General features: G+C 44.4%; 1 protein-coding gene across 1 annotated transcript in view; it reads right to left on the bottom strand.

Moving 5' to 3' along the window:
• CYTIP (cytohesin 1 interacting protein) overlaps nucleotides 1-3723 on the bottom strand; it is a 55639-nt gene extending 51916 nt beyond the window's left edge. Inside the window, exon 1 of the mRNA XM_073634127.1 lies at nucleotides 3477-3723. Within this exon, the coding sequence (XP_073490228.1) occupies nucleotides 3477-3650 (174 nt within the window). The 5' untranslated portion in view covers nucleotides 3651-3723. The remainder of the gene's footprint in view (nucleotides 1-3476) is intronic.
• Between the last annotated feature and the right edge of the window lie 8932 nt (nucleotides 3724-12655).

The following is a 12655-nucleotide window of genomic DNA, read 5'->3' as shown; positions in this document are numbered from 1 at the left end:
AATATGCAAATTGGAGTTTATCTTTAAGAATTGATATGCAGAATTGTTATACAAGGTATATTGTAATTGAATCAAGTAAAAAATGCACCACTTTAGGGCTAGCTGATGTTTTGCCCTTATAGAGTAGACCAAAGTTTACATTTCTGCTATGGTCCTATTGATTTGACGGTAACTTTGTCATTATTTTTGGTACGTAAGTAATATCCATGTTTTGTGGAAGACAACCCAAGCTTTCTTTCAGAGGTATTTTATCCATGGAAATGATTTAGCCTCTTCCCGATCCGCCCTGCCATCCCTTTATTTGGGTTAATATGCCCAGTGGGTGGGAAAGACCGCCCAATCACGTGACCACTATGATTGGCTGTTACAGGGGGTCATATGACAAATACTAGAGACTGGCAGCTGTCTTTGACAGCTCAGCCACTGTGGTGAGCAGAAACTTCAGTTGCCCAAGGATGAATATGTACGGTGTGTGGGCGGTAAAGCCCTCCCTCTTTGCCATGGCACATAGGTGATAAGTGGGCAGAAAGAGATTGATTTTCTATTCATTTTACAGGCAGATTTATTTATTGCAACAGTTGCCAATGTAGTGTAATACATACTATGCTCTGCAGGGGTCACTGTTGTCACTTACAAAGTCTAATAAAATCTATTTGAGAAGTGATGTTTACAGACATATTGACAATGGAACAGTGAATTTATTATTAATGATACGCTGCCGTCTTGGTGGTGTCGCAGATATTGCTATAAAATTGAATGACAGCTTCAGGTTTACATTCAAAATGTCCCCGTACCACCTAAGAGATTGTGTGTGCCAACTAATTAGATTGCATCTTATTACCTATCAGCATGTACTTCCTTGTCACATTAATTATCCTTTTAGTGCTGTCACTGCCTACTCAGCTGACAATTAAACTTATTATTACCACATTATAGACTGACAACGTCTACCTACTGAAGAAGTAGAAAATAGTTCTTCTTTCAGAAAACTTATCTGTTACAATCTGTACTACAGGAATGGAAATGTGTACAGGGAGCAGTTATTGGGAAAGGAATAATTAAAGTGCAATGCCTGCAAATCATGGTGCCCCATAGAAAGAGTTTGATGGAGCCCCCTGCTGACTTCCTCTGTAGCAGCTTGCAGCGTCAACTGTGACAATAGGGGGCTGTTTATAAAAAAAAGTTGCTGCATTCACACAGCCGTCGTCAACAATCCCCGTAATAGGTTTATTTCCCATGATCAACAGTCCCATCTAGTGGCCATATTGTGACATTTTCCCAACTGAGGTATTTCAGGAAAATACTACATTATGGCCATTTAGATGGAGGATTATAGGAAATACTGGTTGTTTATGATCGGGATTTTGTGTTGTTTTCATAGTATGTTGGTATTGTGTTGGTTATTATCTGGGGTGGTGTTAGAGAAAGTGGTGTATTATTTTTATTTGGTAGTTTGCCTGTTATTTTAATTCGTCTTATTTATTCTATGTTGTATTTTAACTGCTTGCTGACCAGCCGCCGCAGTTGTACTGTGGCAACATGGCTCGGCTGCGGGAATCGCCGTCATGTTACGTTGCTCCTTTATGTGGCCACTAGGGGCGCGCGCTCGCTGCTCGCCCCCGGAGCCGATGCAAGTGCCCGGCGGCTCGTGACACGGCAAGAACCGGGATCTCTGTGTGTGTAAACACAGAGATCCCAGTTCTCTGAGGGGAGAAGAGACACATCGTGTATTCATACAAAGTATGAGCACCTATCTATCTCTTCCCCTAGCAAGTCCCCTCCCCCATCAGTTAGAACACGTAGCAGGGAACACAGTTAACCCCTTGATCGCCCCCTAATGTTAACCCCTTTACTGCCAGTGACATTTTTCTAGTAATCAATGCATTTTTATAGCACCGATCGCTGTATAAATGACAATGGTCCCAAAAATGTGTCAAAATTGTCCGATGTGTCCGCCATAATGTCGCAGTCCCGATAAAAATTGCAGATCTCCGCCATTACTAGTAAAAAAAATAATAATAATAATAAAAATGCTATAAATCTATCCCCTATTTTGTAGACGCTATAACTTTTGCGCAAACCAATCAATAAACGCTTATTGCGTTTTCTTTTACCAAAAATATGTAGAAGAATACATATCGACCTAAACTGGGCGCCAGTTTGAGATCACTGCTCTAACACAAATATGCTAATCATGAGTTTTGACTTTACTCTGACTTTACATGCTGCAGGTCAGAGGTGAGGACAGTATTAAAGCCAAAGACAGCCAAGAAACTAATATCGTCAGATGGAGGTCAATAATGGCAGACTGCATATTTCTGTTGGTAGAAAAACAGTACTGCTCTTTAAGGGCGCCTTCACACGGACAGCTTGGGAGGATGGTAAAAACAGGATGCAGAGCTTCAGTTTACTGCCCCCAGCCACCCATCCAAATGCTAAAATTACAGCCTGACAGGGCTGTACACGCCCCAGCTGCTGCATTTTTAACCCAGGCTGTAGAGTTTGATAGGCAGCACTACCTGTCAAACTCTCCCATTGAGTTCAATGGGATCACACCCCTGTGAGCCAAATGCTCAGCTTGATTTTTAGTACTAAATCCTCCTTGGGATTGAGAAAAAAACAGACATTCTATAGGTGGCAGGATCACCTACTGAATGCCTGCCAACTGCTTCTACACCCCCCACTTTTTAGAGGGCAGCAAATATGCCATCAGCGTGAAGGAAGCTTACATCTCTTCTACCTGTTAGTCAGAAATATTGGGAAATATCAGCATTACTCCTCCAGGGTGTCAAAGATCTCCTCTAGACTGCTACAGGACCATCAGCAAATAGAACATTCTTCAGAAATTGTGAAACTGCCCATAGTAAATGGGTAGAGCTAGTCAGCATCTATCATAGTATGGATTATAAACACATCAGTTTAGAGTGAGGTACAGTTTATAAATATTGGTTTACTGTTACATTAGGTCAACCATTCTCAACCAGGGTTCTGTAGGTTCCTAGCGTTCCTCCAGAGGTTGTTAGGGGTTCCTTGAGCTGTGACTGATTGACCTCCCATTTGATGGTGGCTGCATAGTTCTGGGACCAGTGCTACTTGGAAGAACCATTGACACTAATTATTTTTTTTAAGCCAGTAAGGGTGGCGTTCCTCCCACTGCCCATAATGTAACAATATTTTTCCCACTGCCACCCTATCATTTGTTTTTAACAGGGGTTCTCCCAGACATGAAAATTATTTCAAGGGTTCCTCTGGGGTAAAATGATTGACAAAGTAGCATTAGATGGAAAAGAATATATAAAACAATAAAAGCTAATACCTAGGTCTAGCTATGACAATTTGCATCCTTTATGTTGCTGAGAAGTCCCAAACTGCCTCGTTGCCTGGCCTTGTTGGCATTTATAGTCCTTCAGTAACTCCAGGGCATCCAATTTCCTATTTATTCTTTATGAAATATTAGAATTGAGGATTAAACTTACCTGCTTGTGTCCCCGTGGGAGTGTGGCGAATGCACCTGCCAAGCTGTGACTTTGGTTCCCATCCAAGGCAGGATTTAGCAAGGTTTTAGAACAAGCTTCTAAATGACTGAGGACAAAACTTCCCAGCTTGGGTCCATCACCCTCCGGGGTCCTATGACCGGTGGTAATAGACATTTTGGGTCTTCAAGCTAATTTCGCTTAGAGACAAGACATGACTGCTGTAGAAAAAAGAAAAATACAACGCCTGCTGGTAATGAGAACGGAAATGTAGTCTTTGTGGTTTCCTATGTAAAGCAAGTAAAACTTTAGTATTACCAGGAGAGCATTCTGTGTCACATTAACCCTTTCACAGCATTACCTGCCCAACATGCACCATGAGAAGTCTGCTGTCATTCTCCTATTGCTGGATGTTTAGGAGTCCCCAAGCTCTTACACCTTCCATGTGCTTTTCCTATGCTGGTCACACACATTGCAAATTTCAGGCAATTTGACCAACTTTCAATTAGCTTTCTAATGCAAAAATTCCTGAATAGGTCCTACACCCAACACATTAGATAATTTCAGGTGACATTTGTAAATGTTGGTACTCTGCTGTATTCATACAATTGGATGTTTTGTGAGTGAAAGCTGTTTGCAATTGCTGGAAAATTGCCTTGTGATTAGACAATACTCCTTCCATTTAGTATTTGGGAAGGTTAAAGTGGTTGTAAGATTATTTACCTTATTGCTTTCTTTGCATGAAGGTAAAAAACATTCTGTGTGCAGCAGCCCGCCCCAGCCCCTCTAATACTTAACTGAGCCCGATCCAGCGATGTGCATGAGAGCCTCAGCTCTCCCGGGTCTCCCCCTTCTCATTGCTCATTCTCATAGCCATTGGCTCCTGCTACTGTCAGTCATAACCAGTGAGCCAATGAGGAGAGAGCGGAGCCGGAGCTGAGCCAAGCTCTGTGTGTGCATGGACACACAGAGCAGTGGTTCGGGAGTGGGTGCCCCCATAGCAAGCTGCTTGTTATGGGGTGGATTAGGCAGGAGGGAGGCCTGAGAAGAGGAGGATCCAGACTGCTCTGTGAAAAACCACTACACAGAGCAGGTAAGTATAACATGTTTGTTATTTTTTAACAAAAAGAAAAAGAAATCTGCCTTTAATATCTCTTTAAACCCAAAAGCAAACATTTATTTTATTGCAGGTCACCAATTCTTAGATGTGATGGCTGCATTCATTTTCTTTTTCTAAGGCTTTTTTTTCTTCTATTTTCATCTGGTGATTCAGCCAGTAATTGTTTTTCAGAAGCTCAAGCTGTCCAGCAGAATGTATCAGTTTACATGGATGAAACCATTCAACATTGGCAGGGGTGCTTACAATGGCCAGCTTTTATTTATTAATTGTAAAACCTTTAAACCAAAAGGGAAAACAAAATTAATGCTGTAACTGATTATAAAGTGTGAGCTGGAGTTTGCCTTCAATTATTGTATTCAAATCTGCTGGTATATTTAACACTCCCCCCCCCCCCCCCCCCGACCGACAATGATGCTGTTTGCTGTATCCTGTACTAATTCCTCCAGAGATGTGTCCCACCAATACAGGAGATGTGTTATGCCGCGTACACACGGTCGGACTTTTCGTCTACAAAAGTCCAACGGACGCTGACGGACTAAAGCTGGCTGGTAATCCGATCGTGTGTGGGCTTCTCCGGACTTTCAACGGACTTTTTCAGCCTCAAATCCGACGGACTTTAGATTTGAAACATGCTTCAAATCTTTCTGACGGACTCGAGTCCGGTCGAAAAATCCGCTTGTCTGTATGCTAGTCTGACGGACAAAAACCCACGCTAGGGCAGCTATTGGCTACTGGCTATCAACTTCCTTATTTTAGTCCGGTGTACGTCATCACGTAAGAATTCAACGGACTTTTGTGTGATCGTGTGTAGGCAAGTCTGTTCGTTAGAAAGTCCGCCGCAAGTCCGTCGAAAGTCCGTCGAAAGTCTGTCGGACAGGCTGTCGGACTTTTGTAGCTGAAAAGTCCGACCGTGTGTACGCCCCATTACTGGTTAGATCATTAGGGGAAAACAGAGGGGAAAAAGGCCAAAGAAAAGCAAACTAATGCAGCCACCATATCTAATGGTAATCTGCAATATAAAAGATTTTTAATTTTGGGCTGCTAGTGAGGACACCTTCTGAGTTGTGGATGTAAAGTTATCTACATTACATGTTTAATGTGCTATTTTACTCACTTGTTATGATCTATTTTATATACAAAGTTGCAGATTCTCCCTCTAGTGGCATCATGCATGTCAGGCAGTGCAGCAGCACATATGTTGAACAAATTAGAATTAAACCCAAAAGTGGAACTTCCGCTTTAGGCACTCCTCGGCCCCTTACATGCCACATCTGGCATGTAATTTTTTTTTGGGGGGGGGGGGGTGTGAGTGGGTTCCTGGTTTTGACAGGTACTTCCTGTCCCACTTCCTCCTTCTGTCGCTTGGCCGCCTAGGTGACTCCTCCTCTCCCCCTCCCTCTCTGCAATCTTCTGGGACACATCACAGGTCCCAGAAGATTGCCTGGCCACTAGGAGAGTGCAGCGCGACTCGCACATGCGCACTGCGCACACGGCTGTGAAGCCGCACGCTGTCCCAGCTGAGTGCCCACACTTGCAATGACGGGGCCGCAGAGAGGAGGGGGAGAGGAGCGAGGCTTCGAGCAGCCACCTCGCTTGACAGTGGGACAAGTGAGTTTCTGTTTATTAAAAGTCAGCAGCTACACTATTTGTAGCTGCTGACTTTTAATAAACTGAAAAATGACTGGAACTCTGATTTTAAAGTGATATTAAAGGTAAATGGCGGGGATCTTTTTTGGGTCCCCGCCATTGCTCCTGGCTCCTCCTCCTCTCTGTGTGCCCCCCATAGCAAGCCACTGGGGTTCCTCCAGAGACTTCCCTGAACAGTATGACAAAGCATACCTGCCAATGTCCACCATTCTAATTGTTTGTCTCCCCAGCTGACCACCAAAGTAAGGGGGCACTTATTCTACTGGCCACCATTGTACAGGGAAACTTTCTTCTATGACTACCAAAGGGGGGGTGGGTACTTTGTCACTGCCCACCAATGAAAAAGGGCACAGCACCGCCCACCAATGCGAGGGGTCATTTGTCCACTGACCACCATTATTGTACTATGAGATGTAGATGTAGATGTAGCTCTAGGAATAATGTCCAGGTCTTCACTAGCTTTGCCCCGCAGCTAGGCACACAGGCTCATCCACACATTTCTTCAATGATCAGTCTAGGGGAGTTGTTTTTCTTGTTTTTATTTTTGAAGAACTTGGATAGGGTTGAGGGAATTAGGTGGGATACTCCAAAAACAGGAACTGTGTACAAGCTGAGGACTAAGTATTCATTCTAGAAAAGCTGTAATAAAGTCAGTGCTTGTAACAAACAGTGGACTATAGCTTTGAAGTAGTAGTAGTAGTAGTAATAGTAACTTCAAACTCCTTCCTTTAGAGCCACAAGAACAGAGCCCAAATTTCAGAGAACTAGATGGACTAAGCTCTGCAGAACACCAGCTAGTGTCCCCTTTAAACAGACCCACAGCTAACTCTCTAGTGCCAGAGGGGTGGTAGCAGCCCAAAAAGTCCCCAAGATCTCTCAGAACCATCTGTACCCAATGAAGCCCAAGGACAGCTGGTTGCCTCCTTCCAACTTCCAAGCAACACCTTACTCTGGTGATACTGGACTAGATCTTTAGCAGACAGCCCCCCTCAGTCAGCTCTCTCTCTAGCTTCAGGGTCTCAGCATCCAGAACCTCAGGTTGCCCACCTGAGGCCTTGCAACAGCAGACATGTGGCAGCAATGTCCTGAGGCTGGACCAATCCTCTCTAAGAAAATATCCAGAGCCCAGTGTGGGCAAAGAAAATACAAACAACAAAAGATTACTCTTAATCCAGCGCTGGGGGTGATGGCTACAAACCACTTGAGGCCTACCTCAGAAAAATCATAAAAATGTCTATGCGATAGTTGATGTGATAAAGGCCCACGCTCAAAACGCATTATCAGGACTACAGCCTGCTGACAGCTTTCCATCTGCTTTACAACTAGATTTTGGTCCACCCCAAACATTGTTGTGGTGAGTCAATTCGACATCGCTCTGTGTTGGTGAGATCACATCCAGCGCGCCACCCGACCACAGCTGCACCATCCGGCGGTTTGGAGTCCTATGTCTGTTCCATTGGGGGGGCCTCTTCACAACACTGACCCTTACGAATTCTACTAGTGGTCGGTCATCTCTTCATTTGGGTGGATGCCCATGCGACATCTGGCATCTACCCACCTTTTGGTGGCCCCCAGCATTGGCCTTGATATGCCTGAGTCAGCCTGCCGAGGTTTGTGTGAGCTGGAGGTTCAATATCAAGCATGATGATTGTCTGTCAGCCATGTTTTAATCCTTTCCATTCTTGGAACCTTTGACTTTGATTTTACAATAAATCCCTTTACAAAAACCGTAGCATAGATATTTTTAAGACTTTTCTAAGGTATGCCTCAAGTGGTTTGTAGCCATCACCCCCCAGCGCTGGATTAAGAGGAATCTTTTCTTGTTTGTTCTTTTGCACAACACCATCCTTGGTGTTTTGGTTCCCCTATAGCTGCAGAGGGCTAACATTTATTACACAGACTGCCATATGTTGTTTCTCCAAACAGCGCCTGAACTTTTTAGGAGTGCAAAGAAAATACACACTTCCAACATGCCTTCAAAGCCTGCCTCTCTGGGATTGGCCAGGGCTCAATATTCATGTTGCCATCTGCATAACTCCACACCTAAGATCCGGAAGCTTCTCAAGCTCTCTGGAGACAGAGGGAGCCATCAGGCTGGCAGCAACTGAGCGCACTGAGCAGACCTTACTGGTAGAATGCAGCTGCAGTGAGCAAACTACATTTACCTAACAAACATTTACAGCCAGACTGGGTACTCTGAGCCAACTAAATGTACCTATCAATACACAGTGCCACAAAATACAGTGAGCCAACACTAAACCTATCTATCTAATTCTAGCACCTATCTCAGAGTGTTCTACATCTATATAATCATTTTTAGCAAGAAGCCCATCAATTATTTTAAGGGTTTCTTCATGGTAAAAAGGTTAAGAAGGGCTGGTCTACACAGTTTTGGATCAAAACATGCATAAAGTAATGCACACCTGCTGCAATATTACTTGTAGCCAGGTAGATTTTGCATATTTCTGCATTTACCTGGCAGGTTAAGATCAAAGCTATGTCTATATGGGCAAAATATGCAGATGTGACTGAAAGCTCACCACACACATATACAATCTCTCTTAGATCTACCAACACCTATGTAGTGCAATGGGCTACCTGATTGGATACAAATTAAATAGATAGTTTAGGTATTTGAGCCATCATGCCAATGGTCCTCTTGTATACTATAGTAACAAAATGACTGCAATGTCCCCAATGGAGAGCTGAGACATTCAGAAATATATTATGTATACTAGTGGGAACAGTGTAACTGGAATGCTAATAAAGACATGGATAACGCAATGTCCATAAAGACATAGATGAGCGAGGTTGGAGTGGAGGAACTTGACTGGCCTGCACAGAGTCCTGACCTCAACCCAATAGAACACCTTTGGGATAATTTAAAGCGAAGACTGCGAGCCAGGTCTTCTCGTCCAACATCAGTGCCTGACCTCACAAATGCGCTTCTGGAATAATGGTTAAAAAATTCCCATAGACACACTCCTAAACCTTGTGGACAGCCTTCCCAGAAGAGTTGAAGCTGTTATAGCTGCAAAGGGTGGGCCAACTCAATATTGAACCCTACGGACTGAGACGCCATTAAAGTTAATGTGATTGATCTTAAGTGGACCTCTCCACATCCACCGACTGTGTCCGAGTGGATTGTAGATCAGATCTCAATAGGATCATTCTTTTTGAAAAGCATACCTATTCCCTAAGGAGCTCCTTGAATAAGTTTGAAGTTATCTGGTCTAGATGGCTTCAATCTATGACTTAGGTATCATGTCAACCAATGTGTACTGTATACTTTGTAATGCTAGATATTGTTAATCCTTTTTTTTTGTGTGTCATATATACTCCATGTGAGGGGGGGGGGGGGGGGGTTGGCGGGGATTGTTGAAGGGAAGGGGTTTGTAGGTTAATTTTTTTTTTTTTTTTCTGGGGGGGTTTGGTTTGATGTGATTTCTATTTTTGTGGTTTTGTCTGTATTGTGTCAATGTCGTTTTCATATAAAATAATAAAAAGGACTTGATTTAAAAAAAAAAAAAAAAAAAAGGTCATGTGCGTGTAAAGGCAGGCGTCCCAATACTTTTGACAATAAAGTATAGGTTAGTGTTTAGTATATCGTACTGTCACACGCAGCTTCCGTCTACACCCCCGGCAAACCACACAATTTCCCACCACATTCATGTGCTCTTCTCACCCTTCACTGCAGATATCAGATACTACACCTAATCTGTATCAAAAGCTGAAAACAAAAAAAATGTAGTATGTTACAGTTTACCATTTCTAAAATGTGGTAGCTGCAGGAGGTTTCTTCTTTTCTTTATTTTTTTTACTTGTTGATCCAGCCAGTAGCACACCTCCTAACTTAGGGTGGCCACATTCACTCCTCCACTGTATCTTTGGTGGAGCAGTGTGGGCACCTTTTGGCATCAGCATTGTCAGCCTGTGGAGACGTGAGCATTGGACCCCTTTCACACTGGGGCGCTTTGCAGGCGCTACAGCGCTAAAAATAGCGCCTGCAAAGCGCCCTGACGCTTTGCAGGCGCCCAAGGGCTTTCACACCGGAGTGTTGCGCTGGCAGGACGCTAAAAAAAGATGCTAGCAGCATCTTTGGAGCGGTGAAGGAGCGCTGTGTATACTGCTCCTTCACCGCACCTGCCCATTGAAATGAATGGGGCAGCGCGGCTATACCGCCGGCAAAGCGGAGCGCTTTGCGGTGGTTTTAACCCTTTCTCGGCCGCTAGCAAAAGGGTAAAACCGCCCCGCTAGACGACGGTAAAACGACAATAAATCGGCGCTAAAAATAGCGCCGTTTTACCGCCGGCGCCCGCACCGCCCCAGTGTGAAATGGGCCTTAGGGAGGGACTAAAACATTTAGATGGACTTCACACCAATGACTAACAAACTATAATACTTTTTTAGACAATTATAGCAATAAGTTATTTTCATTTCTGTAGTGCTCACCCCTGCAGGGGCATCTAGATTTGTCTCAGGAGCAATGGCACCCAGACACACTGGGGTTGATTTACTAAATCTAGTGCAGCTCTGCATAGAAATCAATCAGCTTCCGAGTTTTTTTTTGTCAAAGCTTTAAAGCGGAGTTCCAGCCGTTTTTCAGTTTATTAAAAGTCAGCAGCTACAAAAAGTGTAATAATAAACAGACACTCCCCTGTCCCATGGTCCAGCGATGTGGCCGCCTGAAGCCTCGGTTCTCTCCCCCTCCTCTCCTCTGCTCCGGTATCACTAGTGTGGGCACCCGGCTGTGAAAGCTTGCGGCTTCACAGTCGGGTGCACACTGCGCATGAGCGAGTTGCGCTGAGCTGTCCGGAATGGCGGAGCAATCTTTCTGGGACCTGTGATGTGTCCCAGAAGATTGCAGGGAGGGAGGGGGAGAGGAGGAGTCCCCTAGGTGTCGGTGGAAGTGGGAATTGGGTACCTGTCAAAACTAGGTACCCCCCCCACCCCAAATGACATGCCAAACGTGGCATGTGAGGGGGGTAGGATTCCTTAAAGTGGAAGTTCCACTTTTGGGTGGACCTCTGCTCTAAGTGTAACTAAACCCAGGACGCTGCATTCATGATATCTGTTCTCCCACAGTACACAGAATATGGAAATGCAATTATTTTAGTAAATATAAACTGCTAAATACCTTTTCTCATCAGCAGTATATAGCAGTCTCGTGACTTCTATCAATGTCTGGTTAAAGCTTGTAGGATGAATTTTCATTCTACTCTGACTGTCCTATGAGGCTGCAGGACCCCTGACCCTCTGTCTGGACAGTGCTGATTGGCCCTGTGCTGATCCCAAGAAAAAAAAACTCTCTAGCAATGCACACCAAACAGAACATGTGCAGCTTGTCCCCAAGGCTCTGTACTGTCAGCAGATGGATTGGGCACTATGGAAGAAGGGGAGGATCAGAGAAGACAGGATCAAACAGCCTTTTTACACAATGCACATGATTAACCCCTTAGGTTCCACAGAGAGTATCAGGGGCAGACTGATAACTCATGGGGCCCCCAGGCAATAGGAGATTATGGGGCCCCCAGGCAATCAGAGATTATGGGGCCACACAGTATACACACACACACAGTATACAATCACACAGTATACACATACATGTACACACAGTATACGCAGACAGATGTAAAAAAAACACAGATTTATACATACTGTCCCTGGTTTTACTGAGGCTGGCAACCTTGATGGGGCTCCCTAGTGGCCCAGGGCCCTCGGGCAGTGCCCGAGTGGCTCAATGGTCAGTCCGCCCCTGGTGAATATAACAAGCATGCTTTACTGCATATACTGATTTAACGGTTGTTTATTTGAACAACCTGAACTTATAACCCGATTAGTTACTATGCACAGCTGCACCAGATTCCAAGTGCTCTAGTTTTATTGCTGAAGAACTTGGAGAGGGTATAGGGCAGTGATGGCGAAACTTGGCACCCCAGATGTTTTGGAACTACATTTCCCATGATGCTCATGATCTCTACAGTGTAGTTGAGCATCAACGGAAATGTAGTTCCAAAACATCTGGGGTGTCAAGGTGCATATAGGATGATATGGGATACCCCAGAACTGCTGAATAAAAGGAGGACACTTCATTAGGCTAATCCTCCCTGGACAGTCTTTATGCAGAAGCAAAGGAAGATGGCCAGAAATGAGTTCTTGTAAAAGCTATGTACAGTATCTCTGAGTTACCTCCACCCAAAAAAAGACAGCACACAGTGACTAGGACCCTGAGCAAATGTCAGTACTCACAATGTCAAAAGTTTACAGGATGCCTCCTTCCAGTTCCCACTAGACACCCTTCAGTGACCGAGAGATTAATGCCACAGGACAGGCAGACCCTTTTCAACTTCCGCGGGGCACATTTTAGTGAGATCTTTATACTATGACCTTGGGTGAAATTCCTTGATTAGTTGCA

Source organism: Aquarana catesbeiana, linkage group LG06 (assembly GCF_042186555.1).
Source record: "Aquarana catesbeiana isolate 2022-GZ linkage group LG06, ASM4218655v1, whole genome shotgun sequence".
Lineage (NCBI taxonomy): Eukaryota > Metazoa > Chordata > Amphibia > Anura > Ranidae > Aquarana > Aquarana catesbeiana.
The sequence above is the reverse complement of the archived record's forward strand: the minus strand, read 5'-3'. Positions and strand labels throughout refer to the sequence as shown.